The 27507-nt window shown below is 36.1% G+C and overlaps 1 protein-coding gene across 3 annotated transcripts; it reads left to right on the plus strand.

The window, feature by feature from the left end:
• The first annotated feature begins 5128 nt into the window (after nucleotides 1-5128).
• Nucleotides 5129-26308, plus strand: ranbp3b (RAN binding protein 3b). 3 transcript variants are annotated; one of them, XM_044134421.1, is made up of 17 exons: nucleotides 5129-5256; nucleotides 6969-7024; nucleotides 8949-8985; nucleotides 9069-9146; nucleotides 9257-9328; nucleotides 13584-13649; nucleotides 13802-13894; nucleotides 15846-15955; nucleotides 16705-16824; nucleotides 18337-18437; nucleotides 18515-18590; nucleotides 18680-18776; nucleotides 20266-20390; nucleotides 20485-20605; nucleotides 21114-21256; nucleotides 22681-22876; nucleotides 25079-26308. In XM_044134421.1, the coding sequence occupies exons 1-17, from the start codon at nucleotides 5235-5237 to the stop codon at nucleotides 25120-25122; spliced, it is 1557 nt and encodes a 518-aa protein (XP_043990356.1). In that variant the 5' UTR covers nucleotides 5129-5234; the 3' UTR covers nucleotides 25123-26308. The 3 variants fall into 3 exon arrangements, with proteins under 3 accessions (XP_043990356.1, XP_043990357.1, XP_043990355.1); XM_044134422.1 differs by having other exon boundaries at nucleotides 7011-7024; XM_044134420.1 differs by lacking the exon at nucleotides 5129-5256 and having other exon boundaries at nucleotides 6941-7024.
• Nucleotides 26309-27507: the final 1199 nt, after the last annotated feature.

Raw genomic sequence — 27507 nt, forward strand, 5'->3', positions numbered from 1 at the left:
TCAGAATTGTAATAAAAAAAATTATGTGTTGATCAGGTAAATGCTCCAGTTCTGACCAGTATTGTTAGTCTGATGCACTCCAATTCTTCCAGAATTAGGGTGCAGCTTATGCATAAAACATAGCAGGAGCTGAAAATCCCTCTTCACCACACATAGTTTGCTTCTGTTTCACTCATGAGATGGTTCAATTATTTAACAGTAATGTCTAAGATGTTTCAAAGACACTTTCTGTCTTGCCACTTAAATTAGAAAACCATGCAGAGCTAGTTTTCTCACAATAAGTTATTTTACACTTAAACCAATTTTATGATATTCAAATACTTTCTCTTGTCCATTTGGCTCAGACACAATAAACAAAATTGGTCACTCCAGCCTGCGATAAACTGGCGACATGTCCAGGGCGTGCCCCGCCTCTCAGCTGATGATTATTGGTCAAAGGCACCAGCCCCCATCATGAAGAGTTAGTGTGATCAAATAACGTATAGATGGGTGGTTTCTACTGAAGGTAACACAATATAGAACACCTAAAACACAAAAACCATGGTAAAAGACCACATTTTCTCACCTGGAAAACTTTATGCTCACACACAATACCTCATTGGTCTAGCTGCTAACATCGGAGAAGCTCTTTGACTTTCTCTACTGTAGCATGAACTGATAATGCTTTTCTGTTTGAGAAAGCCCTTTTTTGTGGGGATGGGAGTGTGCTATAGTACTTGTATACTTTGTAAATCATTCGAAAGACCAACCTTGATTTATTTACATTTCCTACTTTCAAGAGAAACTTAATGAATTATGGAGTACTTATTACTTTAGAGCAACATGTAGCTTTATACGTTATACTTTTGATATCGGAGCAAGACTTAGAGAAACTCTTGTTAGTTTATAAATTGTGGAGTACTTATCAACCCAGAACAAGAATCAAACATGGAGAACCAACATTTAGCTACTTATCAACCCAGATCAAATTGAACATTTTTAAGTCATTTTCTTTTGTTGTGCATTTTTCTCTTTCTTTTGGTTTTGTTGTCTTGTTTGTGACTCCTTCTAATTCATGTATAGCTCTTTGAACTGCTGTTCTACTTAAAATGTGCTATATAAATAACATTACCTTACCTTCAATGTTTGACCTTTGATGTTCTGGACTAACTCAACCATGAGTGTTGCTACAACCCTGAAAATATGCTTATAAATTTAAAATTTTACATATTTAATTTCTTTATTTCATGCGAAAGGGTAAGATTAAAAGAATACAAATCAGAAATATTATGCTAGAGTTGGAAAATTACAATCTTATGAATAACCATATAGATGATTTATTGGGGCTTCAAGCTGCAGGTTCTACTACCAGACACAATTAAAAACATATTAAGCTCCTATTAAATTAATAAGGTTATATATCACTCCTCATGTCGGTGTGACGTCTGATAACTGTATCAAGGTAATACCCCGCATAAAAGCATTTCCAAATTCTTCCAGAGCTGAAAACAGTCCTAAAATTATTTTACAAATTCTGCACAGACTTGTAAAAACGACTGATATGCATAGTCAATTTTATTTAGCCATTTAGACCATAATTTATGAGCTCTGTGAAATGTTCCAGTTTGTATGGGATTCAACCTGCAGGACACAAAGGATATAAATCACAACATAAATTAGTGTGTTAGTAACCACATTTTACACATTTTGTATCAAAGACTGACATTGCTTAAAGCCTTTCTGTTGAAGTACCATGAATGCACCACTTAATACAGCATCTTTCCTTTATATAGTTATTCAGCTTCTGGCTTCAAGAGATAAGACAGAACTTGTCTTGTTTCATAATGAAACAAATCTATGTTTGAAGTTTTTGATTTCATAATCATACATACTTTGTGAAATCCCCATTCTCAAGTTTTTGGGATATTAATTACAAGAATGTGAAAAACAACAAGCTTCTTATGTAAGATTGTCATAAAAGCAGCACAAAGCTTTCACCAGTAGTAGACCAAACAAGAGGGCAGTGTTTATATATAAATATCTTTTTTTTCTTCTTTTTTTCTACCAATGTTTTCACTTTGTGGTTCAAGCACCAGTAGTACTTAGGCTGCAGTGAATGTAATATCAAAAGCAGTTTTGGTTCAGTTTTGAAGGGCGATCTAGCACTAATAACAACTGACAGCAAGAAGAAGATGATTTATTGACACATATTGATTTTTGCTTCATCCGAAACTCTCATACATGATATTACTGGTGCTTACTGGGTTTTGTTACATTTGTAATCTGGACTCTGGTCTGCAAATTACACCAAACTCAACTTAACTGGTCTGATTCATGTTTGGATTTTCTAACTAATGTGTTAGGCTAACTCTTAACAGGATTTATTTGCCACTAGAGCCAAAAAATACTTTAGAAATATAATATAAAAAAATATATATACACATGATAATAATGTTTAGGGTGTTTGCAATGAGATCATAAGAGGGAACCTGGCCTATCGTTGTGAACATGATAAAATAATAATGAGGATACATGCATTAATATACATTTTTTTAAAGTTCTTATGGGTGGGAACAATAGTTTTTGGACTAAACTTTCTAAATGTCTCTCTGCCCTTTTTTCTGCTCATAAGGCCAGTCAGATATTCAAAGAGGAGTGGCATAATCAAATGAGGTGGATTATCAGTGCTTGCCAACAGCTAATGGTGTCCTCCAGGAGATTTCTATGGAATATGATCTTTGCTAATCCAGAAATTGACCTGTTAGCATGTCATGACAGTCGTGACAGTCATGACAGTCATAATACTGTCATACTCCAATACTCTTCAGTCAGAGGCTTCTTCACATTCGTTGCAAGACTGACTGCTATTGGAGATCTTTCCAATCCTCAGACTTTAAAATATTTTTGAAATGAAGTGAATCAAATTGGCCTGTCAGATGAATTTCTTTTCATAAAACTGTTTTGCGCTAATTATTGCTTGTTGTGATTTTTGTAAAATGTTGAAGAACTACTCTTGAATTAAACATGCAAGTTTGCAAGAACCATTTTTCATTCGCTGCTTCACAAGGGCTGTATAATGCCTAATCAAGTTCAGTGTGTTCACTATAACCAGCAGGACATATTAGCTACACTGAAGCATAAAAGAAGAACCGAAACTGTTTTAGTCCCAAAGCTGAAGCCAAGCTTTTTTGACAAGTGAAGCCCATCAGTAACAGACAGTTCCAATGCATGCAGTGGCCTGTTTGAGTTTAACCTGAGGATATCTGGAGCTTGATTCTCCAAACTCTTGCTTGACATTGTTCGGTGCAAATTCTCATGAAACGTGCAGCATTCAACATTTCTCAACCATAGCCCAATGGGCCCGCACAAAACATGTCAATGTTTTCTTTTCCCCTGGAGGTTTTAATTTTCTTTTTCACTAATCCAGATAATCTAACTTTCTGCATCTTGATTGAGTTAGCATGATATAAACTTTTTAAAATTAATATTTAATACATGCTGAGTTAAAGTGTTTGCTTTGGTTCATTTTGTTTGAAATGCAAGTTGGGAAAATGTCCAGGATTCAGACACAAAAAACCCCTTGATTACCATTTTAATCCAATTCTACAAAGATGATAAATTACATCAAAGAAATTTCTGAAGCTTACATATTATGTTACGTAAAATGTATTAATGAAATATTTAGTTTGATGCATCACTTTAATTATGTTTCTCGATCAAAGTTTCACAGTGAAGTCTGTTTAAGGTTCCACAGAAGGTGAGGACAGTTCCCCCTCTACTGGCAGAAAATTTGAATTGCATCGCTACAAAAAGAAAAAAAAAAAAAAACTACAAAAAAAAAACAAACAAACAGAAGACTGACAAAAAACAAACAGAAAATTATAATTCGTTTGCTTTTTCAATAGCTCTTTGGGTTAAAATGATTAATGTATTTTATAAACCTGCTGTGCTTCAGAAAATGCTTTAAAACTGTCACTGCTAAGCCAACTGCTGTGTAAAACTGGAAATGCTGGAAAAGTAAATGAAGTTTGTCATTTCAATTTAAATAAAACACATCAACAAACGTATGCCACATAAGGGATATATTCATTAAGGCAGACAAAAACCAATACGTTATCCAAGACTTTCTACAGAAGAATGATTCTAAAGATAGAAGAATTATTTTTAGCTCTTTTATGTCATTTAGCAGCAAATTGCGTACTTTTTTTTAAACATTTTTTTAAATTCAATATTCCAAAGGACTTACTACTAAAAATAATCCTTCTCCCTGTAAAAGCTTGATATTTTTTCTTTGTTTTAATTCGTAAAAATGCAAAATAGATTATATTTTATCTTGTAAAAGAAAATCTATATATTTTTTAAAATAATAATAATGAAATTTTTATTGAATAAAACAGGACATATTCAAAAGACTTTCTCCTTTTCTTCTAGAGGTCTAATAGTTTTTGGTAATTGAAATATTTTTGCTTTATAGAAACAAGAACTATGATAACTGCGGATAGAAAAGGTTATGACCTCCAGATGAGAGGTAATCATAATCACACAGCCCTCTATTATTTTACATTAAGCATATGATTTACATGGCTTGCAAAAAGTATTATCTTATTTATTTCTATATTAATGATTTCTTTCCTCCCCAAATGTTGCCCCTAGTTATGAGTGTATATGTGTGCGGGGGTGTGCATGCGTGTGTGTGTGTGTGTGTGGGAGGGGGAGGGGGGGTGTATTGTGGTGTTTCTTTATTGCCTTGTTCAGAATTGTGACTTTTTTCTTGGATTTCAGATTTTTTTTTTTTAAGTCAGCATTCCTTCTCTAGTGACCCTAATGCTTTTCTGTCTGTATATCCTAGTAATTAACTATACTTTATATTGTAAAAAAAAGAGAAAAAAAGAAAAAACAGAAAACAAGAAAACAAAGATCCTAATCTTGGATATCACCCAAGAAAAGTGAGAGTTAGTTACTTTGATTTCCTACTTTGTCTCATGTGGACCTTTCTGTTGCCAGCTTATGTCTCAATTCATGTATTTCACTACTTTTTGCAGTTCTTGTCTGTTCTTTCCCCGCTGACACATTGTCTCTTTGTGGTTATTTACATTTAAATTAGAGTCCCAGATTGTTGAACAGCATAACTATAATTCTGGGACAGGAAGATGAGACCCCTGACTCGTCGGGCCCCCGGGCCTGACTGAAAACACTTCTGCCTCGGCTTGTGTTATCTGCGCGGTGGGTTGTGGGTGTGAGAGCGTCGAAGTAAAATGGCGGACTTGGCAAACGAAGGTGAGTAAGTAGCAGTGTGAGAAAAACCTCCATCAAGCCTCACCTGCTGATATATATGCTCCTTACAATTGTGTCTGCACATGCAGGAGCTGCAATGAAACATCTCGGTCCTATGATTATTTGTGTCTTCGGGTACGGTGTGGCGTCGCGGTGTTTATAATACCCACAATGTTAGCAAACAGGCTAACAATGCTAACGGTTGGGCTCCGGCTAATATCTGGAATATATCGGGACTGCCCGGTTTACCTATCAAAGCTAGTGCCCCGGCTATTTTTAACTTATGTGTTAGTCCATTTGTGATCCGTTTTAAGCAAGTTGTATAAAACGGTCTTTTGTAATATTATGAGTATGGAACAACGCTGTCCATGTAAGCTCATTTAGTACTGCATTCCTCTGTTTGACTGTCGTAAGTGGCTATCGCTTGTTTAGGCGCGTAAGGGTGAAAATGGCTTTTAAGACAAGGCTCAAGTCGCTTTTGTGAAAGTTTGTAATTTATGCCCTTTACTGATTCCCATTGGGTTTGTTTTGAAACTAAAGCTAACAGGGTGAAAATCTTAGTTGCACTGTTTGTTAGGAGAGATGACTCATGCGGGATGAAGCGAATTAGCACGCTAACTAGAGTCTACACTCTGCTTCATGGAGGAACCGGTAGCGGCGACTATTTACTGGAAAGGGTCATAGTAAAAGTGCTAGCTGGTTAACATAAGCCGGGACCACCTCTGGCAATTTGAATGCCTGACGTGAGCACCAGCATTACACACAGGAATCCATACGTTTACCATATTGGCTGTTTTGAATGAAATGAAAACAAAGATGGATGATAAATGTAGGTCACTTAGCATTTATTGCGTTGTTGCACCAAACAAAACCAGCATGATCCATCTGTGCAGTGATTGTCAAACAGCTTCGCAGCATATTTCCCAGATGTTTATCTGTTGCAGCATTGCATGTGCACTTTTGTAGGGCAGGCAGCGTTAATGATGTTACCTACACCTGCCCGGGAGCAGGCCCCGCTCAGACACAGGAAAACCTTTGTCTGATACCGTTATAGGATTATACATCTCAGAGGCTACACCGTGAAGATGCTTTAAGTGGCTTGAGGTGACTCCAGATCATTGCCTAGCCTTGTGAGTCCTCTTTTTGACGGGTGTGCAGTAATAGCCTGTAGCTGGAATTAAATCTTCGGGCAAAATTTTTCAGGAAAAACTGATATAATGTTGCTGTTTAAGGGCAGATTTGAATATTTAAATAAAAACACTCTTGTTTCTTCAATAAAAATATTGTTGCTATTGCTTGTGTTGGCTAGCTCTCATCTACATAATATATTCTTGCTCTTCCCTGAAGTGTTAATGGGATTGCATGATTAAGCCCAGTTTGTATGGGAGCGGATTTCTCTGCCTGTCACCACAGAAACCTTTCTAACTCAAGATGTTTGTCAAACAGATTGCATCCATCATTAGATCACCTTAACATAAATATTTAAAATATGGTAAATGTCATTCATAATGCTAAAGTGTTTCTTGCTATATTTATTTTTAATGACTGTGATTTTACTAAGCTCTCTTGATTTGTTATGGATATTGGCCTGTGATCTTTATCAGCTTTAATTCTGTAGCCTTTTTTGTGCAACTTTCATGAAAAGTTAACTGGATAACAATACAAGTAACCTAAAGCCGATGCTTGGATGACCAGCCTACGTCTTTTCTTAACAGACAAGCCTGCCATTGCACCTCCTGTGTTTGTTTTCCAAAAAGATAAAGCACAGAAGGTAAGTTTCTGCTTTCTGTAAAAGCACTTTCACTTTATTTGATGTGTCAAAGTAGGCATGGGTGGTTTTTGAGAAAAAAATGTAAAGAAAAATATGTAACATGATGAACTTGCGCCTAGAAGCAGTTATTCCTTTTGTTGCTAAAATGATTTAAAATACAGGTCATTACAGTTCTTAAAGTGTTATAACACATTTAACTTGCTTATTTTGTACCTTGGCAAGAGCAGAAATATAATTTAGTTTAGTAGTGGTTATAAGGCAGAACATTATACAGCTGTTGCTGTTTTTCTCTTTTATAGTGTACAACCCATTGGTAGTCTCTGGTTAACCCAGTAGCTTAGCTTAGAGGATGTGCACATAGTATTTTCCAATTATATGGTCTATGTAAAATTAGAACCACTAGGGTTTCTTTGGAATGCAATCATTTTTGACTGTTGTGTTCCAAATGTCACACTTTATTTGCCAAAAAGGTATTTGTAATGCTTGATGGAGTTTTGTGTTGTTTTAATACCCACACCTGACACACAGGATGATACCCTAAACGTCACAGGGAGAGTTGGAAGAATAGAAATGAGGAGAAACAGAGATTGATTCGATCCAGGTGTTGTGATCCTGTATTGCTGCAGGTTACATGTTGACTAATTTTGGTCTTAAACATACAGCCAAGTGAAATGTTGCAAATTTTAGTAATAAAATATACAGATTTGTCTGTATTCACACAAATGCTTAAAATATATCCATAGATTGGACAGATTGAGTAAAGTTTAATTATATAGAGTCTGCTTAGCTTAAGCTTCCTTGGAGATATTTTATCATAAAAAGGAGGAAGTTTGAGATAAATGCTGGTTATTGGTTTCATGCATACATGTAGATCAGTGGAGGTTGCTTTCTGACACGTAGCAACTGGTGCACACTGACTTTACGATTGTCATATAAAATGTGTTTTTGTAAATAAAGTTGAACTGATTTGAGGAGAGAATTTCTGAAATTTAGAGAGGAGTAACAACAAGCTTCTTTCTGCAGACAGAAAGTGTCCAACTAAAATACAGAATATTTTATTATTTTACCTCCATTTGCCATGGATTATAATGGATTTGGGAATTTCAGTGGTCTGTAGGAAGAACCTAAAGTCTAACTTAAAGGAAATAAATGACCCGGCTGCTGTCACTTAGCGATGCTAATTCCTAATAAGCCACCATATGTTTAAGAATTAGTATCACTTAAATTAGTATCACTTATATTAATTATGTTCTTGTGTTTATTGATAATAGTTAATTCTAAGACATAAAATGCAGTGGTGTTGCTGACTGGTTTGTTCATATTTGCTTGCAATAGCAGGACAAAAATGGTTAATATTGTAAAGACATTTTGAACTTTGAGCTGTTGGTATAGGCAGATATTTAGAGTCAGATTTTGGGATTCGGTTGAAACCAAAAATCTTGGATTGTGGCATATCTAAAGAAGACAAGAAAACGTGGATTTATTGATTATATTAATATTGCAGTATTTAACCATAATGCCACAATCACATGATTTTCTACTGTGGTGCACCCTACTGCTCTGCCAGGCAGTTTGCAGTCACTTGCCCAGGATTGATCCATAAAGCCAGAGAAAATTGGAGCAACTTCGGCATTAAAATGGCTATAAACCTTTGGAAGTGCGTAGCAGAAAATGTTGGCATTTTTAATGTTGTTACTTTCTGCCCAAACCTTTGGCATTATCTTGACGCCAAACATTCACCCAAACCTATGTTAAGGCATGTTTGTTTTTCAACAGTAAACAGCTTTTTCTTTCTAGGGAAGAAAAACTTAAATGGCTCAATTAGGTTTTTATAAACACTGTTTTGGTTCTAGGTTGCCCCTGTGACTCTTAAAGGTATTTTTGAATGTATAATAACTGGAGCTTTTATTGTCATGTCTTGCAGCGGTCTGCAGAAGGCTCAAGTGCAGAAGATGGCGAGGGTAAACAAAATACTACAATCTCTGTTTTGTGTTATATATTTTCTCTAAAACTAACAATAAAAATGTTTTACTCCTGTTTTCAGACTCAGATAAAGATGAGGGAAGCTATTGCCCCCCTGTGAAAAGGGAACGGACCTCATCATTCCCACCTCCTCATTCTGGTAAGGACATGTAGTGACTAACCAGACCATTTTCTCCTCTTTTTTTGCTTTATTCTTTCTTGTGGTATTATTTGTATGCTGAGTGCAGTGTCCTGTCTGGCTTCTTGCAGTTCCCAAGAACAATGTATTCATGCCCTCAAGTTTCTGCCAGTCTCCAACTGGGAACTCTGATTCTGAGCCAGGTGAGGCTTTAAGACTTTGTGTTGAAATGTTTTAAGTTTCAGCTCAAAGGCGTCTTCAAAGTGATCTTTTTTTTTTTTTAAAGAATGTTTTAAAAGGTTTGTCATGTGACGTTTGGGTTGCCAGGACATTTTCAGTGGCGTCTTGTAAGCTTCCTGCATACACATAACTCTCTGCCCACCCAACTGTCTTGTGGTTCTTTTACTTCTAAGTTTGGACTAAATTTTAAGTTTAGGGGCTTGGTGTTATTTATAGAAAAAGAAATATGTGCAATTTCAGATTGTATGTTTTTTTTTTTGTCTGGCTTGTAATAATTTATCACGTTCAAGCTGACTGCCAACCTTGGAGTAATAGGACAGGGTTTATGTAAATGTTAGACTTAATAGGGTTACATGTTGCGTTTTTCACCTGTTCGTTGCAGATCGTGCTGTACGTTTCACCAGCAGCTGGCTCAAACTGAGCCCATCAGTTGCACTCCTGGTCAGAGCAGCTGCTGCTGTCTGTGGCTGCTGCTGCTGCAGCCTCGGTGTTAGTTTGAGGACCGGGTTGCTAGTAAAAATGTTTGCCATTTGCACTGTGGTGAAAACTGATCTGAGGTTACAGAGCATTCATAAACTTTGGATAATTTGTAAAAAAACAAAACAAAACAAAAAAAAACCCTGTTTCAATCAGAGATAATAAAAACACATTGCTTTAATACTGTTAAACAATATAAATTTGTTTTTCTGGTGGGTTGCTCAGCTGTATTAAGTGATTTCTGTTGCTTTCTGTTTGCTGCAACTGGGTCATGCTTTATCCAGAGCAGAGAAGTGAAACCTTTTGCTGTTTTAATTTGGCATGCTTATTTGTAAGAACTTCTTAAAACCCTGAGAAATTCAAAACTTCTTTTCACTCTGAGAACTATTAGGACCATGTATAGCCTGTAATTATGCCTGCAAACAATGCACTTTTACTGGCAAATACATTTTTAAGCATGTGTTTGAGTGTTTCATTTCTTTAGTGACTCAGACAGATACTTTGGTGTTATTAGATGTTATTCTACATACAATGCTTTGCAAAAATATTCACTTCCCTCGAAGCTATTTAACAATTCTTTCACTGATAGAAAGCTGAAAAGTTTTTTTCTGTTATGTTGGGACATATCTTAAGAAAAAGTTCATCAAGATTTGGTGGTGAATTCTGATAAATAAACTCCATATTAATGTTTGCGATGCTCTCCATGTCAAAATTGCATGGATTATTGAACAATTTCATGTCATTTATTGCTCTGAAAAACAGCAGGGCTCCCTGTGAAGTCATGGCTCAGCATTTGGGAACACAGTGGTGCTGATTTTTGAGTTTTGTCATTTAAGTGCTGCTCATATCCTTGTTGTCTCTGACTCTGCCACGGGCGACATGCACCCTAGCAGTGGGCCTTTACTAACAGGTATATGAAATCATCTCATGGACCAGACAGAATCAGATCCCAGGTCTGATTTGGCCCCATGGGCCTTGAGCCTGTGATGTCTGATCTAAATCATTCTGTGGAAGGTGAATCTCTGCCCCAGTCTCCAACAGGTTTTCTTCTGGGATTTGTCTGTTTTTAGCTCCCTCTATCTTCCAAATAACTGTAACTAAATTGTCATGATTTATCTTGCCACTGTGTTTTACTGACAGTTGTTTCTTCAGATTGCGTTTTAAAGCCATAAAGTTTCCTTTTGGTCTTTTCTAACCTGACTACCTTCTTCCATAAGATTGCTGTGCCCTCTGCATGGCTTGTGTCAGTCTGAAAATAAGACTTCTTATTCTTTATCATCATTGTGTGTGTTGCTCTGCTGCTCCTCCGGAGTGACCATAGATCCTCTTATCTGTTCTTCCCACTAAATCCCCTTCCTGTTCATGTCTTGGTGGTTTGTGAAATACTCTTTCCATTTTCAGATGACTGATTGAACAGAGCACTGAGATATCCAGAGATTGGGGTATTGTTTTTGTAGCATAATCCTGCTTTACTTTTCATAACTTAATCTTTGTATGTTTTCTTCTTTGGTCTTCATGATGTTTGTTTGCAAATGTTCTTCCGTAAACCCGAGGCTTTCACAGAGCAACTGGATTTGTACTGAGAATAAAATACCTATGCTGAAATCTGTTTATTTAGAAAAGTATAGCTTATTTGTTTAGCACATTTCAGCAATAGGCAGTTTAAACTACTTGGTGACCAATACAGTGACCAATTATGAAACGAGTAATAAACATTTCGTTTTGTCAAATGTCATCAAAATCATCAAGCAAATATTGTTCCAGTTATTATGAAACAGGTGGAAGTTTTAACCCTGATTTAAAGGAACTCAGTGTTTCAGCTGTTTTGTTTACATGTGTTCCAAATTGGTGGAGCATAAAAACTAAATGCTGCTTCTCCATGTTTTCAACCAGTTTTATTTTCACTACAATTACCAAATTCTAAGCTATTTTGTCACACAAAATTCCAATAAAATTGATTGAAATTTGTGGTTATAGAGTGAAAAAGTTTAAAGGATGTAAAAGCTTTTGCAGAGTACTGAATGGTAGTAAATGTTGGCACCATTTATCATTTTAGGGATTGCCTAATGTATATTTTTTGTTTTAATGGCTATTAATAGGTGAAGTATATCAAGTAGGAAATATAATCAGGGTTTGGGTGTTTCAGAAAAAGACTGAGGGACCTTTAGATGTAGAGAGACTAGTTTTCAGGTTGAGATCCTGTGTAGTCTGGCAACATTTATGTGTTACTTTTAAGTAATTTTCTGTAAATCTGATTATTAATTTTGTTAAACGGCTTTGCTACTATGTCTATTTTATTGATGAAGTTACCTTGATCCGTAAGGCTGGTACAGAAACATTAAAACATTAAATATGCAATTGTCAAACGCCACAATTTTTAGTAAGATCAGATAATTATAAAAAAGTGAGAACGTTCCCTAAAGGTGAATAGAAAGCAAAGTGATTACTGAAATACATGCAGGTGAACTTCGACTGGAAAGAATGTAAACACAAAAAAACTATACTATAAACACAGCTCTGTTATATAACAGGCAGGATCAGGAAAGCCTGGAAACGAGCCTCCTGTGGAAGATTTCCTTTAACCTTCTGCAGCTACTCTTGTTTTAGCTGTTTGTTTTCCCTCCTATTAATAAACTTCATAGGTCTGGAATTGTGCCATTCATAGTGGCAGGATGGGGGAGCAGCTCTGTTAGTTCTGATTAGTTCTTTTTGTTAACGTTTGTTAATATTTTTGGTTGAGGTGTTGCTTATTGGACAATTATTCCCCCTTATAGATTCCGTGTACCTGGAAGCATTTATATATATATATTTTTTCTACTTTTGGACTGTTGTGATGTGTAACCATGTTGGATTTTTTTGTTTTTTTCTTTTTACTACTGGAAGCAGCTGATTGGCATCTCAAATGCTCCAGTAATACCTGAACTTTGACCCCAAACCCCAGAGGAGTTGAAAAGCAGTCTTCATGGATGCAGAGAGAGAAGGAGGAAGTTTGAAAGAATTAAATAGGAGTTGCAAAAGCAAATAAGATGGATTAACATTTCTTGTCAACAACTAATGGCGTCATCCAGGAAATGTTGCTGTGAAGTATGATCTGTTAGCATGTTGTGACGGTTATGAGGCCGTCGCATGTCAACAGTCTTCGGTCACAGACCTCTTCGGATTTGTTGCGAGACTTACTGCCAGCATAGATCCTTCCACAAGGACTCGTTAAAAATACTTAGTGATATGAGTTAGGGCAACATTTAATTCCTCCTAAGTAAAATATTTTTATATCAATTGAAACACAATGCCTTTTTAGTGAGTATTCAAACTATTTGATTTAAATGTTCTTTTTCAGACTTTGTACTTTTCAAGTTTGGAAACCATTTGGCTTTTGCCAGCAAGTTTTACCTATATGTAGTATTTGCAAACCTTAAAGGGAATTTTCATCATATACCATTTTGGACACAAAAATGAATCATTAAATGCAAAAACCACATAAAGTAAATGGTGTATTTTTATATTGTGCCCAGTCACTGATAAAGACTAGTTAAGAAAGCCAGTGAGCTAAAGAAACAGCTTAAAAATGGGTCAGACGACAAAAAACTGCATTGTCTCTCAGGGTTTACAAGCACCATGAGCGTTGCTGTGGTAACACGCTCAGTGGTTAGAGAAGTGGCAGTCAGATTCATATCTATTCGTGTTGCTTTGTAATTTTTAGATATGTTAAGATTTGTTGACTTTTCTTCTCTACTTCACCAGAGGAGAAACCTATGGGGTTCCGTTTAAAGCCACCGACTCTCATACATGGGCAAGCACCGAGCTCTGGTAGGTTTCAGTTATTGTCATCATACTGCTATAATATAATACATTTTCCTCAGACGTGGACACTTCACACATACCCTGGGTTTCTGAACGTACAGTGACAAAGCAATATAAATAATTTATACAGTATGTAAGACAACTTATATGTGTTTTAGGCGTCCCGAGTCAAAAACCCAAGGAACAACAGCGCAGTGTCCTTCGCCCAGCAGTTCTCCAGGCGCCAGCCTCTAAATCACATTTAGAGTCCAGTGAGTACAGCCTCTACTAGGGTTACATCAATCACAACATATTTGGCAGTTTGCTAAGGTACTTCATAGGATTAACAAGTGAAAAAATAGGTTGTGTTTTGTTTGAGAATTGTGTCAGTCTGAGTTACATGAATATGTTGTCTTTTTTGAATTCAGTAACTATGCAAAACTTATACCATATATATTATGCTCTTTTCTTCTCAAATGTGTCTAAGAAATTAAGAAAACTTGTCCAAAAAAGTGCTCCAACTCTGGGATCTTCCTAAGTGACATATTCCTAAGTGACTATATTATCATGTTTGGGATTTTAAGTAGTTATCAACAATGTAAGGAAAGTAACAGTTCAATTTCAGCAGTTTGAAGTTTATTTTAATCATATTGGTTTAAAAAAAACATATTTAAATGAGGGAAATCCATATCTTATTTTGGGTAAGTGCCATTCCCATCAGTCATGTAACCCATTAATTTATTTACAGTTTAAAAAACAGACAAATTTTAGAGTAAAATTGAATGCCTATTGTTTCAGCTGCTTTCTGCACTACATTGAGGTGTCTACCAATATGACCACAGCAAGCAAAGCAAGTCACATGACAATCACACTCTACCCAATAAACAACAAATAATCAGGATTTGAGTTTCTCACTCTGATCGTTTAACATCCCGAATTGAACGGTCATTTTCTGAACTCTGCTTATCTTAACTATTGATATATTTGCTATGAACAGAAACAAAATATGTAAAGTTTTATTTCTATCAAACTAACATTAAGTCGTCATTTTGATTTCTCACACAAGCTAAAAATGAGAGAAAAGAGAAGTTTCTTTTTATTTTTGTTCATTTCCTTATTTAATACTATTGAGCTCTCGATTTGATTAGGAAAATATTTTCATTTCACATGACATTCCTATGACTTTTTGATGACCTTATGTAATGAAGCAGTAAGACATTTATGTCTACAATAAACTAGCCTTGTTCTAGTACTCTGTATCTTTTTTTATGCCAAAAAATTTCAAAAGAGAGAGGGAGGTACCTTCTGCCTGTCACGGAAGACCACAAATCTGTCAGCAAACTTCATCTGTCAGGCTTGTTGCCCAAACTTGTTGCTCAAGTACCTCTGGTATGCCATAGCAAACGAGAGTGCGTAGTGACACATTGCCTCAAATAACTGGTCCGACTGTATAAAAAGGAGGAGTAAATGGTAAACATTGTAAGCTTTCACTTTATTGATCTCTTTGGAGTCAGAAATACCATTTTCACATTTTCTTAGATTGGTTTCTTGCTACCTGCAGTAAGTATTAAAAGTATTTCCATTCTTTTCATTGCTTTAACAAATCAATCATAATCAAAAAGATTTCTCTTTTGGAAAAAGAAAATTTTTCAATGTCAAAGTGAAAACTGATTTCTAATAAATAGATTTATAACATAAAATAAGTGACTGCATAAATATTCACCCCAGTCAAGTCAGTATTTAATAAATACACATTTGGCTGGAAACACAGCGTGGAGTCTGTCAAATTCGTAAATACTTTATTGATCCCAAAGTGAAGTTAAGTATTGATCTAACCCTTTTTCTCCTGAAATCTACAATCAACTCCTTTTTGTTTACCCTTAAAATGAGATGATTGTTCCCAGGTTGCACACCTGAACACAGCAATTTTACTACTTAAATGTGATTTAATGGTTTCCTATTTTTATAAATAAAAAAAGATCTATGAAACTTCTTTCCTTATTGTTATACTAGGGTGTTTGTGTGTAGAAGTTTGTAGAAAGACATTCATTTATAAATGAGACATTCATTTAATAAGGCTGTAATATAAAATGTAAAAAAAAGTGCTGGGAATGGTTTTCAGATGGTGAAATGTTTTCTGTGTAATTAATTCATTGATTGTGTTTCAAGAAAGAAAGAAAGAATTAACGCTATATATGTATTTTGTCGTGTGTTTAAACTTAGATTCCACTTGTGGAACAAATGGTGTGAAAAAGTCGCCAGAAGGATCACTGGTCAGCCAGTCCTTCTTCCTGAACAACAAAGAGCACTCGACTACGCCAGCCAAGTCGCTGGTGAGAGTTTTGTCATCGTTTCTGTTGAATGGGAAAATAATCTTAATTTTGTTTCACTGGTTTCAGTTGTTTCTGATTCTGTAAACGGTTTAACTGACAACTTTAACGTCCTGCGCAAGAATTTTAAATCATTCCCAGTTTCTTTGCTTTCTTTGAACTTGCAAATTGTTTATTGTTAAAATTACAACGGGGCATGTTTGCTGTTTAGTCTGGACGGGAGGCCTGCACCTTTAGTCCCCAAGTGCCAATTAATGGAAACAACACAACTGAATCAAAAGGTTTAATTACCTCCTTTACATGTCAGCAAGTCCTGCAAAGGCCTGCTTATTAAGCATTCACTTGAGTCAGGTGTGTTAGAGCAGGAATGCATCCAAAAGTTGCACAACAGTGGCACAAGTAAATAAAAAGTAGAGCTGACTTGATGCATGTTTTCCTGTTTAAAAAAAAAAGACAGACTGATTATGGAAAAGGCATTTTTAAAGATTTTAACATCTCAAGGTAGTTAGTGTTAGTCAGGTTCATTTTGTCATCAATCTTATGTGTTATGGTTTTGTAACCATGTAGCAGTGAGCGTGTAAGCAGATAAAAGAAATCATTTTATCCATAAGACTCAATTTGTTTGAATCAATGTATTTTCAAACCAGGGGCTGACCTGTAGAAAGTGTTATTTAAGACATTGTGGTTTATTGAAGTGAGAAAAACTACTTCATTAGAAGTAAAGTTAAATCTGTTTCTTTGTATTATTTTAGAAACATGAAAATGAGGAGGATGGAGCAAATGGCAACAAAGATGGGGGCAGAAGAGACAAGAAGGATTCTGATATCCCTACGTCTTTTGTGTTTGGTCAAAATATCAAAGACAGAGCAAAGGTGAGCTGCGTTAGATTTTTTGATGCTCTGCAGAGCGTTTTCAAAGCATTTACTCTCCATAAATGTGTTCTGATTTTTGCTTTTCTTTTACCTTCACACTTAAATGCTTCAGATCATCTAACAAATTTTAACATGAGACGAGAACTACCTGAATAAATACAAAATGCAGTTTTAAAACAATGATTTCATTAATGAAAGAGAAAACTAAAGCTATCCAGTATTACCTGATTGTTTGTAAAAAAGTTATTTTCCGATATGAGCCACCCTCTGATGGCAGCATCTATTATTTTCAATCACAAGCAGTGAGTTTTTCACATCAGTGTTGAGCAATTTCTGGTGAGTTGTTTTAATTCTTGAGGGGTTTTTTTCATTAAGGGCTTATTTTAGTTGTAGCGCCGCAGAACCTCAGTCATTTCAGGACTTCCAGATGTGTTATGCAGTTTTGCCTCCTGCATATCTCTGTGTGTGTGCTTGAGCTTATGGTGACAAACTAATGGCTGGAAAATTTCCTTCAGAATTCAAAAGATTGATTTATTTTGTTCCCATCTATGACGGCAAACTACCCAGACCATGAAGCGGCAAAGCAGCCCCGGGCAATATTTTTCTGTTTGCATAGATTTTCACCTTGAAACTCTCCCATTGAGGCTATTTTGCCCCATTTTCTTCCTTCTCATTGACTCTGAACTTAACTGCGGTCAGTTAGATATGCAGTGTTTTAGAAGTTGTTCTGAGTTTGTTTGTGACCTTCTGGATGAATCATCAATGCATTTTTGAAGTAATTTTGCTTGACCGCGCTTTCCGGAAGAATCACTGCTGTGTCACTTTTTCTCCATTTGGCTCTTTGTGGTAAATTTTTATGAATCAAAGCCTTAGAAACATCTTTGCAACCCTTTCCAGACTCATAAATGTCAATGACTTTGTTTTCAATTGCTTTAATTTCATCACATTGGCTCATGCTGTGTTGCTTTTTGACGTCCTTTAGCCTACTTCATGCTGTCAGGCAGGTTCAGTTTAAGTCAATTGAACCTATCTTTCCCAAAAACATGTTTACTCAGTTAATCCATGTCATATAAACTGTTGAGGAAAGAAACAATCATTTAGTATTTTCTCAAGCTATCTTTTTTTGATCTGTAAATGTTTTTCTCAACACTGATATGCTTCAATAATCCAAATTCAAGTCCTAACATTTTGCTATTGAATGTCTTAAATATTTCAGTTAGTCTAATGGTCCCATTATGCGTAACACACAGACACACATTTCTTCATTTAGATTTGAGATGTAATGACTTGTTGGGGATGTTCACTTTAAGATGTACTTAGAGGACTTTGTTCATATAATTACTCATTTCACTTAAAAATGACAACTATTTAAAAGGAGCTTTATCCTGTATGCACTTATTTGTGTGTTTTGGCACACAGGACTTCAAGCTATTTAGCTAATTTGCTATGGGAATTTTTTTGTGTTGTGGTTCTTTTTTTAGATTCCTTCTCATGTTTTTATTTTTGTTCCAGTTGGATGAGAATAGCACAGAAGACAACTCAAAAGACGCGGCGCAACTGGACTCTCAAACAGAGGGCACTAATTATTTCTTACAGTACATCTCTAGCCCAAGGTAATGTGATTGTGTCTCAAACATATTTTTACCATTTCAATTTAATTCATGGGTAACCTCCTTTGTTTTACTTTCAGTTCAAAAAATGCCACAAACAGTACAGACGGTGGAGCAAAGTTTGTCTTTGGGCAGAATATGTCTGAAAGAGTTCTGGTAAGCTGATTAGTTGCTTCCCAGAGATTTTCCATGAATTACATTTTAGTCATCTTTTTTTCCCATTTTATTTATTTATTTAATTTCAGAGTCCCCCAAAAGGCGAGGCCTCAAACGAGGAAAGTAAAGAGGTTTCAGCTGCTCCTGCTTCAGAGCCCTCATCACAGGAAACGACCCCAGAGAAGGGTAAAAATACTCTCTCGTGCTCTTCAAAAATATTTGCTATTCAGATTCATTACTATGAGAAATGACAGCAAACATAGCTGGACTTTGAAGAAAACCCGAACATGTAAGATCTAAACACAGCCACATGCACGCCTGCAGGTTCCAGGGTCTTTTTCCAAGGCATGGAAATAGAATTTGATTAAATTCTCCTATGTTCTCTACCTAAAGAAACTTGTTTACCACCATAGATGCAATGTTTTTATTGTAATTTTATGTGACAGACCAGCAGAAAGTATATGTTAAGTGGAAGGAAAAAAGCAAATATACATTTTTCTTAGAAATTAAATCTAAAACGTATGGTGTGCACTTTTCCCCCTGCTCCAGACAATACTCTGCGGCGGCAGTGTTTGTTTAAGTTACAGCTGCAAGTCTTTATATCTCTGTTCCAGTTGTGCTCTTTTAGAAACTGAATTTGTTTGGCCAGTGTTAGAAAACATCTACACAGATTCTCAATTAGATTGAGGTGTGTGCTTTGACTGGGCCATTCACTCTGATCTAAGCCTTTCAGGTAGTATCTTCTGGCTTTGTTGTCCTACTGAAATGTGAACTTTGACCCCATTGTCAAATCTTTTGACTCCTCCAACAAGGTTTTCTTCCAGAATTGTCCCTTTTGTTTAGCTCCATCCAATTTCTCATCCACTCCTCCCTGTCTCAACAGTATGCTGCCACCACTGTCGTGTTTCATTTTTGTAAAAAATGTTTTCAGTGTTTTTCACTAGTTTTTTTTTGTTGTTTTTTCTTATATAAGTGACATTTTGCATGAAGACAAAAACATAAAATTTTGAAAGCCTTCTTTTGACTTTCTTTGTGCCACTTTTTCATAAAAGCCTAACTTGGGAGATGCACAATTAAAGTGGGAACTGACAGAATTGGCAAAATGTCATAATTAGACAAAGGAAGCTAATTAAAAACAAAAGTGGCAACACATCATTGTTGCGTGTGAATTTGCAACATTTGGTCTCGCGTCAGTTATATAAAAGTTGGAAATAAAATGACCTGAATTGTGCCGTTCAGATTTCCATTAAGATGTCCTATATTGATTGCAGATGGGCCAAAAACGTCAGATTTGGGTTACATTTCCCTGCTGTGTAAAAATGGCCTACTCCTTGCTTTATCTGTCTGGACATCTGGATGTTTTGACAGGTCTACAGTTGTTGCATGCTATTTGAATTTCTAAGTTATTTGCAATAAAAGGTGTTGTGACAAACATGCATCAGTTTCCTTCCACTTCATATTTATTTGTTGTGCTCTGTCATATAAAATCCAAATAAAATAGGTTTGAATTTGTAGATGTAATATGACTAAACATTTTTGCACGGAATACAGAGTTTGTGAAGGATCAAAGGCAATCTGTTTTGCTTCCAAGTTAGGGAATGACTCCTTTGTCAGATCAGGGGAAAACATCTTAAAGCAAGGAGTAAATGATCTGTTCTGCATTTCATTTTAACAGCAAACAGTGTGTCAGAGTCTTTGGCAGAATCTGCAGCAGCTTACACCAAAGCCACAGCCAAGAAGTGCATCTTAGAGAAGGTCGATGTGAAAACCGGGGAGGAGTCGGAAAGCAATGTTTTACAGGTAAAAAGACGAGACGGGCCTTGTACATTCAACAGGGTTGAAAGTGATGTAAATTTTTCTCTTGTTATTTCCTCCCTCCTTGTTTTTGCTACAGATGCAGTGCAAGTTGTATGTCTTTGAGAAGACAGCTCAGTCGTGGATAGAGAGAGGTCGAGGGTTGCTCAGACTCAATGACATGGCTTCCACTGATGACGGCACGCTACAGTCTCGTCTTGGTAAACACATCTGCCAAACCTTGAATAGAGAAGAACCTAAACTCTGTTAAAAATTAACAAACAGAAGTACAAAGTTTAGTTAGCAAAATATAAATGCTTGTATTTTAGTTTGTAAGACCTTAAGAGGTCTTAAAATTGCTTTAAATGCTTGTTTTTAATCTCTGCTGTAATACTCTATGCATGGCACAAGGGGGCGCTAAGTCATGCAAATAATTTGATCCCTTATTGATGTAAATTTATAAGGTTTACTTCAAACTTTTTAATAAAAACACCAATAATTTGAAACCTTGTTTTAATGACATTGTTTAAATTCAAATATAAGAAATAAAAACACAAATCTAAGACTAATCAAATTGCATTAATGGTAGCTTCATTGTGTTTTTTTTTTATTATTATTTATTTATTTATTTTTAGTCTTTATGATGGGAAGTCTTAACAGATAAACAGTTAAATGATCTTGCAGTAGTTCTATATAGTCATGTGTCTCTGTGTCCCCTAATCTTCGCAGTGATGAGGACGCAGGGCAGCCTGCGGTTGATCCTCAACACAAAACTTTGGCCCCAGATGCAGGTGGATAAGGCCAGTGAGAAGAGTGTGCGAATCACTGCCATGGACACAGAGGACCAGGGGGTCAAGGTCTTCTTAATATCAGTATGTATCACAAAACAATAAATTAAGGTTGTTTAATGGATTAAATTATCTTATTTTTAAATCTTAGATATTTTTAAATATGCCCAGATTTTTATATTTATGTTCCACAGTTAATTTAGGTATGTTCTAATCTTGTATGGCTGTTGCTCCTCTCTTTCTTTCCCTTTTTTAATTTTAGAAATGTTTTGGAACTACAACACTCCACATGTAGTTCTGAACGAAAAAATAGATTGTATTGCGCACTGACAAAAAAAAAACAAAAAAAAACAACCTGACTCATGTTGCAAGGAGGCACACAGCTTCATCAGAAGAAAGCTACTTCAAAACATTTTCTGCACCTAAAAATGGCTTTTTGGTGTTTGATTAGGAAAATGTTGTGACTACTACTAACTACTCCCTGCTATTCAACTAAATCAGATTTTAAATACGAGCTGATTGGTTCTATCCACAAAAGTGGAGATAAGGAAGACCATAGATATACGCTTCTGTTGTAGTGCTAATTTCAATTTCCACTGTGCCTGTTAAAGCATATTATTTATTTTTTTTTGATACATTTGAACTATTAAAATAGGCCATTATACATGTTTCTACAGGAGGTCTCAAGTGTTTAAAGATTCTAGCTATTTGTGAATGGCTGGGTCAACTGTATGCTTCTCTTGTTATGGAGTCAAACACTAAAGGAATATGTTAACAAATATAGGTTATGTATTTATGAATGGAAAAAATGAAAGATTAATTCAGATCCAAACCTTTTAGAGGTCCAAATAGGCTGTTTATTTCAGAAGATGTTTGTTTTTACATGCATGGCCGCCATGCTGGATTTTGAGTATGGATGTGTGAGAAGACTTCATCATTTTCTCTTGGACTTCTGACATCTGGGAACATTTGTTTAATCACCTGACTTTTAGTTCGGAAACCACTTTTAGTTTTTGGAAACTTTTGCATTTAATGAATTATAACAGTCATTTGCCTGAATTGCATAATTTTATTAAGGTTTGTTTTTGTAGTATAATTCCTTGTTGACAGCTAATTGTTTGTTATTTTAGCCTTAGACATAGGAGTGTCATAATCTGCTTTTACTTAAATGCTCCAAGTATTGTGTTTTATAGTGTGGTGCTTATTTCCAGATGAACACTGGGCTTCTTCTAATTAATATAAAAAGCTCCATCAAGTCTAACCTTTTGCTCCACACCCTTTTATCATATTTTCTGCCTCCACTTGCATAATAATGTTTTTTCCTGCCTACTGAGCTCTGTAGTGTCTTTTCCCAGATGTTTGACATTAGCCTCCAGTTGCTTAAAGGGCACGGATCCCACAGACAGATGTTAAATCCGAAACATCTGCATGCAGGAATGTACTTGCAGTATATGTACCTTTAAAGTTCCTTAGATCTAGCTTCCCTTTTTGTCTTTTTGTTTCTTTAGGGTAGCTCGAAAGACATAGGTCAGCTGGCTGCAGCGTTACATCATCGTATTTTAGCTCTGAAGAGCAGGGCGGAGCAGGAGACGGAGACCCCGGTGACAAGTATCCCTGAAGCTGAGGTGCCGCAGTCCAACGAGGACGACAGCGACGAGGAAGACAAGGGTTCTGCCTCTGCTGCAGCCTCCACTCCTGCTACAAGTCAGTTTGCTCAATATGTACATTATAAATGTACAGTTGAATGACAATAAAGTCTGTCTGTGTCATTTTGCTGATTTATTCTAAGTTTCTGTTGACAAATCTGATGACAGTGACTCTAAATTACTTAATCTAGCACCAGGTTGACAGATGAAACTATTTCTGCAGTAATTAATGTTTTGTTTTTACAAGAGGGAAAATAATCCTGCGTTTTTCATACATGTTGTGAGCACCCAGAGAAAAGCAGCGTGCAGTTGGAGGAGTATTCTAGGTTTTGACTAGTGATGACGGCAGACATGAGGCAGTCAGGTCCAATTAAGAGAGCTTTATTAATGTGCAACCAGTTTAAATATGGAGACAGGAGCGCCACGTACAGGAACAGCTTTTTGAAAGGTAATGTAGATCTGAATTATTTATTATCTGAGGTTGAGATTGAAATTTTACCAAGAAATGGTTCAGTATGATGAGAATTTTTGATGTTGTGTATGTGGCTTGACTTATAATCAGTGACATTACTTTTTATAAGATTGAGATGTTTACCATTTATTTTTGCATGGAAACAAATCTTAAAATGCACATTTCAGAGATTAAAAACCACAGTTTTCGGGTCCATAGGTTGACGTGCGTATAGGAGCTAGTCAAGCAACACCTTTTTACTTTATATTTACGCATGTTTAATTGAGCCTATTTTAAATCTTTTTCTGAAGATTGCAAATAAGACTCAGCCTTATACGAGATGTGTTGATGTCTGAACATAGATCTTTATTTAGGCCACTGCTTGTACTTTCAGATGTGTAAGAATTTAAAGTGCTCATTTGAAGTCCTTATCTGAACCATACAAGTGTATCTCACTAAATTAAAATGGATTCAAGAAGCAAATTTATTTTGGTTATTCGGTTCAAAAGTTAAATTAATTCTATTAGTGATATCTTAAATAAATAAAGCCTAAAGCTAATAACAATCCTTGTGTGTAGTTTTAGAATGCTACATAAACCAATAAAAAAGGATTTTCTAAGTAGGAATGTTTCAAACAGCAGACATTTACTGATCCCTTACATAAGCCACATAATCATAACAAGATGAGACATAACAACAGAACATTTACAAGTATTGGACTGAGGACAAAGGACAAAACGATCCCGTGTGGGCTGCCACCGCCACCGCCACATTCATTGTCTTAAGCCATTCCTGAACCAGCAACCGAGAAGCATCTTAAAAAGAGACATATGTTGCTCGGTGGTACAAGCTTCTCTTTTCTGATGAAAGTAATGTTTACATTTTATTTGGAAATAAAAGTCCCAGAGTCTGGTGGAAGAGGTGGTGGGGCCCCGAATCCAAGTTGTTTGAGATCCAGTGTGAAGTTTTCAGTCAGAGATGATTTTTGAGAAGCCATGTTACCTTTATTATAACAAGTTAAAAGTCAGTGCAGCCATCTACCAAGACATTTTAAAGCATTTCATGCTTCCTTCTGCTGACAAGCTTTATGGAGATGCTGATTCCATTTCCTAGCAGGACTTGGTACCAATATAAACTACCAAAGATACCAAAAGCAGGTTCAAACACCATTTTGTTACTGTGTTTGATTGGTCTGTAATCGGATCTGACCTGAATCCCATATAAAATCTATGGATTATTGTCAAGAGGAAGATGAGAAAACAAATCCAACAGTGTAGATGACGTGAAGGCTGATATCACAGCAACTTGGGCTTCCTCAACATCGCAGCAGAACCACAGACTCATCTCCATTCCACACTACATTGATGTAGTTATTTATGTAAAAAGAAGCACAGGCTAGTTAGTATCAAGTGTATATGCTAATGCAAACCTGGGCTTACTTTCCAGTAGGCTGACATTTCTGTGTTAAAATACTTTTTTTTGCCCTATTTAGTGTTAAGTCCTGGGTTTTTATTTTCTGTAATCCTTGATTTAGCTCTCTTAAAATGTATCTAAAAGTGGAACTCCTCTGTAACAAGTTCCTCTTTTTTTGTAACTCATTAAAGTGAAGTAAATGTTGTTAGTCTAATTTGCTAGTCTGACTTGTTTGCCAAAACGTAATGTTGAAACAGACATGAATCATCATGTTTATGTTTGACCACCTCAGGAGAAAATGATGTTTTTTTTCACTTCCATGCTGGGTTTGATTTAATATATTGAGGCTTCTCACCCACAGTGACATTTCCACCAATTTCCTCTCTTTTCCTGCAGGTAATTCAGATGGAGGCGAGAACCAGGCAGCAGGAAGCACATAGCGTCACTCTTGGACAGCCTGCTAAGATGCCACTATTGAGGTATTTTATTGTAGGCATCTCCATGGACAGCCCTTGACCAATATGAGTCCTCCAGACCAGTACTTTTGGATATTAGAAGTCTAGCTCCAGGAAATAACCCCCTGTGCCGGAGTGTCTCACCCAACTCGTGCAGTTCATCTTCTCTGCATTCAGCGTAATATCTGGAGTCGTTTCTTCCCTCCCTCTCCTGTTTTGTGTTTTATTTTTGTTTTCAAGTATTTTTTTTGTCTCTCCTGATAGCAAAAATAAAGACTTCAAAGCTTTGGTTTGGGACTTTTCTGCTCATCATATTGATGAGTGTAAGGGTGTTTTCCTCTACATTTTAAGTATGGCACATGTTAAGACTGCAGTTTCTACTTTGGGACCTTTATACTCACTCTACAGCCGTACCTCTGGGCTCAACGCATCCAGAGGAGCTTCGTTCACAGTGTGTTTTGACTAGTCATTTAGTCTGTTGGTCCTACATCCAGACCGACTCTCCTCCTAACCCTTCCTTCCACTTCCCTCCAACCAGTCTGTGCGTTAGGTTTTGGCAAATGTAATTTATTTTGGGTAGTGATTTTCATAATGCATCTCAACACATACGTGCTGTTTGTAATGGCTAGCCAAGATCACTCAAGTTGTCATTACTAGCAGTTTCTTATATTTCCTATTGACCTATATTATAGTGAATAAAAGACTCAAACAATGCAGTTTCCGCTAATGTGATTTAATTATTTGAGGACAAAAGGGCAGAAGGATTCACCTTAAATTGTCATCTGAATTAATGCGTTTTAGTTACTCATGTTTATTTGTTTTGTGGAGTTTTTTTTTTTCCAGCTTGAGAAAATGAATTCATCAGTCTTCATTTTGCATGTAACTTTTTTTTTTTTTTATTAATTTCAGCATCCCAAGGATTAATCGTCTTGATGCTTATTTTTATGTTGAAAATGATATAAACTTTTTATCCATTTACATCTGAAAACCATGTTGGAGTGAAGACTTCATGTGTGTAAAAAGAAAAAGAAGAAAAAAAACAAAATATTGAGTGATGACTGTAATACCCTTTGAATTACATGTACATTTGAATATATCATTTAGTAGCACACCATGTTTTCTCATCTCCTTCACCTGCCCCCCTTTACAAAATAAACTATTTTGGACTGACTGTGATATTTTTCCTTCTGAAACTCAATTTTTCTGCACCTACATACTCAGTGCCTTGCAAAAATATTAACATAACGTGAATATTTTCACCTTTTTTGTCACATTTTCACAACAAAATTCAATGCATTTAGTTGTAATTTTATTTGTTAGACAAGCACAAAGTAAGTTAGTGAGTAAAAAGGGTGCATGGTAGTTCACCCAACAAGTGTACATTCATTTTGTGGACTTGAAGGTGTTTCATCATGTCCTTTTGGGAATCATGTGAGGGAAACTTCTATAATAAAATCCTTGTTCCAGAAGTAGGACCAGTACCAGAGGTTGGTTTGAGTTGCTGGCAATAAGACTCATTTCAGTGATCAAGTTGCCCTTTGTTACTGAAAATGAGTCTTATTGCCAGCAACAGATGTTGATGGGAATCTGTTTTGGTGGCCGTCTGGATCAGGTCTTGGCTTTTTGCAGATGATATGGTTCTGTTGGTTTCATCGGACTGTGATTTACAGCTTTCACAGAAACACTTTATAAGCCAGGATGAAAATCAACTCATCAAAATCTGACACCACGGAAAATGTGAAGTGGCCTAATCGGGTCGGGAACGAGGTCCTGAGGAGTTCACGTATGTTGGAATGTTCTTCCTGAATGAGGGAAAGATGAAGTGGGCGATCGGTAGGCAGATTGGTGCGCCACCTGCAGCGATGCAAGCATTGTACTGGTTTGGAGACGGTGTGTATCAACATTCCTACTCAGCTATGGTCACGAGTAGAGGCGCAACTTTGTTCTTTTTGATTTGTATTATAGGCACACCTCTGTTACAGATCACATCATTTATATATTAGCAAACAACTTAAATACTGAAAATTCTGACTAGAAGTAATTTTTACGCAATTGTTTTGGCGTCCCCTTTAGCGCAGCACATCTATGGGTTGCATACAGTGCATACCCTCTAATTTGCACCACTGGGTGGCATGAATAGTAACTTTCAAAAATATTTTAAAGAAGATGTTGTCTTGCACATGTTAAATATTTAATGTCAGTTTTATCCTCTGCCTTTGTCTCAATTGTTTTTATTGTTTTATGACTTCAACAGTGTTAATGTTTGTTTACTGTAAAAGTGTGCTGCTTGATCTGCCTAGATTTACTTCCCTCCCTGCCAGGTAAATAAGAATTTGTTCTTAATAACTCACTTGGTTAAATAAAGGTTCA

Source organism: Gambusia affinis, linkage group LG12 (assembly GCF_019740435.1).
Source record: "Gambusia affinis linkage group LG12, SWU_Gaff_1.0, whole genome shotgun sequence".
Lineage (NCBI taxonomy): Eukaryota > Metazoa > Chordata > Actinopteri > Cyprinodontiformes > Poeciliidae > Gambusia > Gambusia affinis.

What these genes read in the sequence shown, in the direction of transcription:
- ranbp3b (XM_044134420.1), top strand. Translation starts at nt 6,941, where the DNA reads ATGACCAGCCTACGTCTTTTCTTAACAGACAAGCCTGCCATTGCACCT. An exon ending in TGGGCAAGCACCGAGCTCTG is followed by an intron (nt 13,650 to 13,801) that starts GTAGGTTTCAGT and finishes TATGTGTTTTAG; the next exon opens with GCGTCCCGAGTCAAAAACCC. An exon ending in CTACGCCAGCCAAGTCGCTG is followed by an intron (nt 15,956 to 16,704) that starts GTGAGAGTTTTG and finishes GTATTATTTTAG; the next exon opens with AAACATGAAAATGAGGAGGA.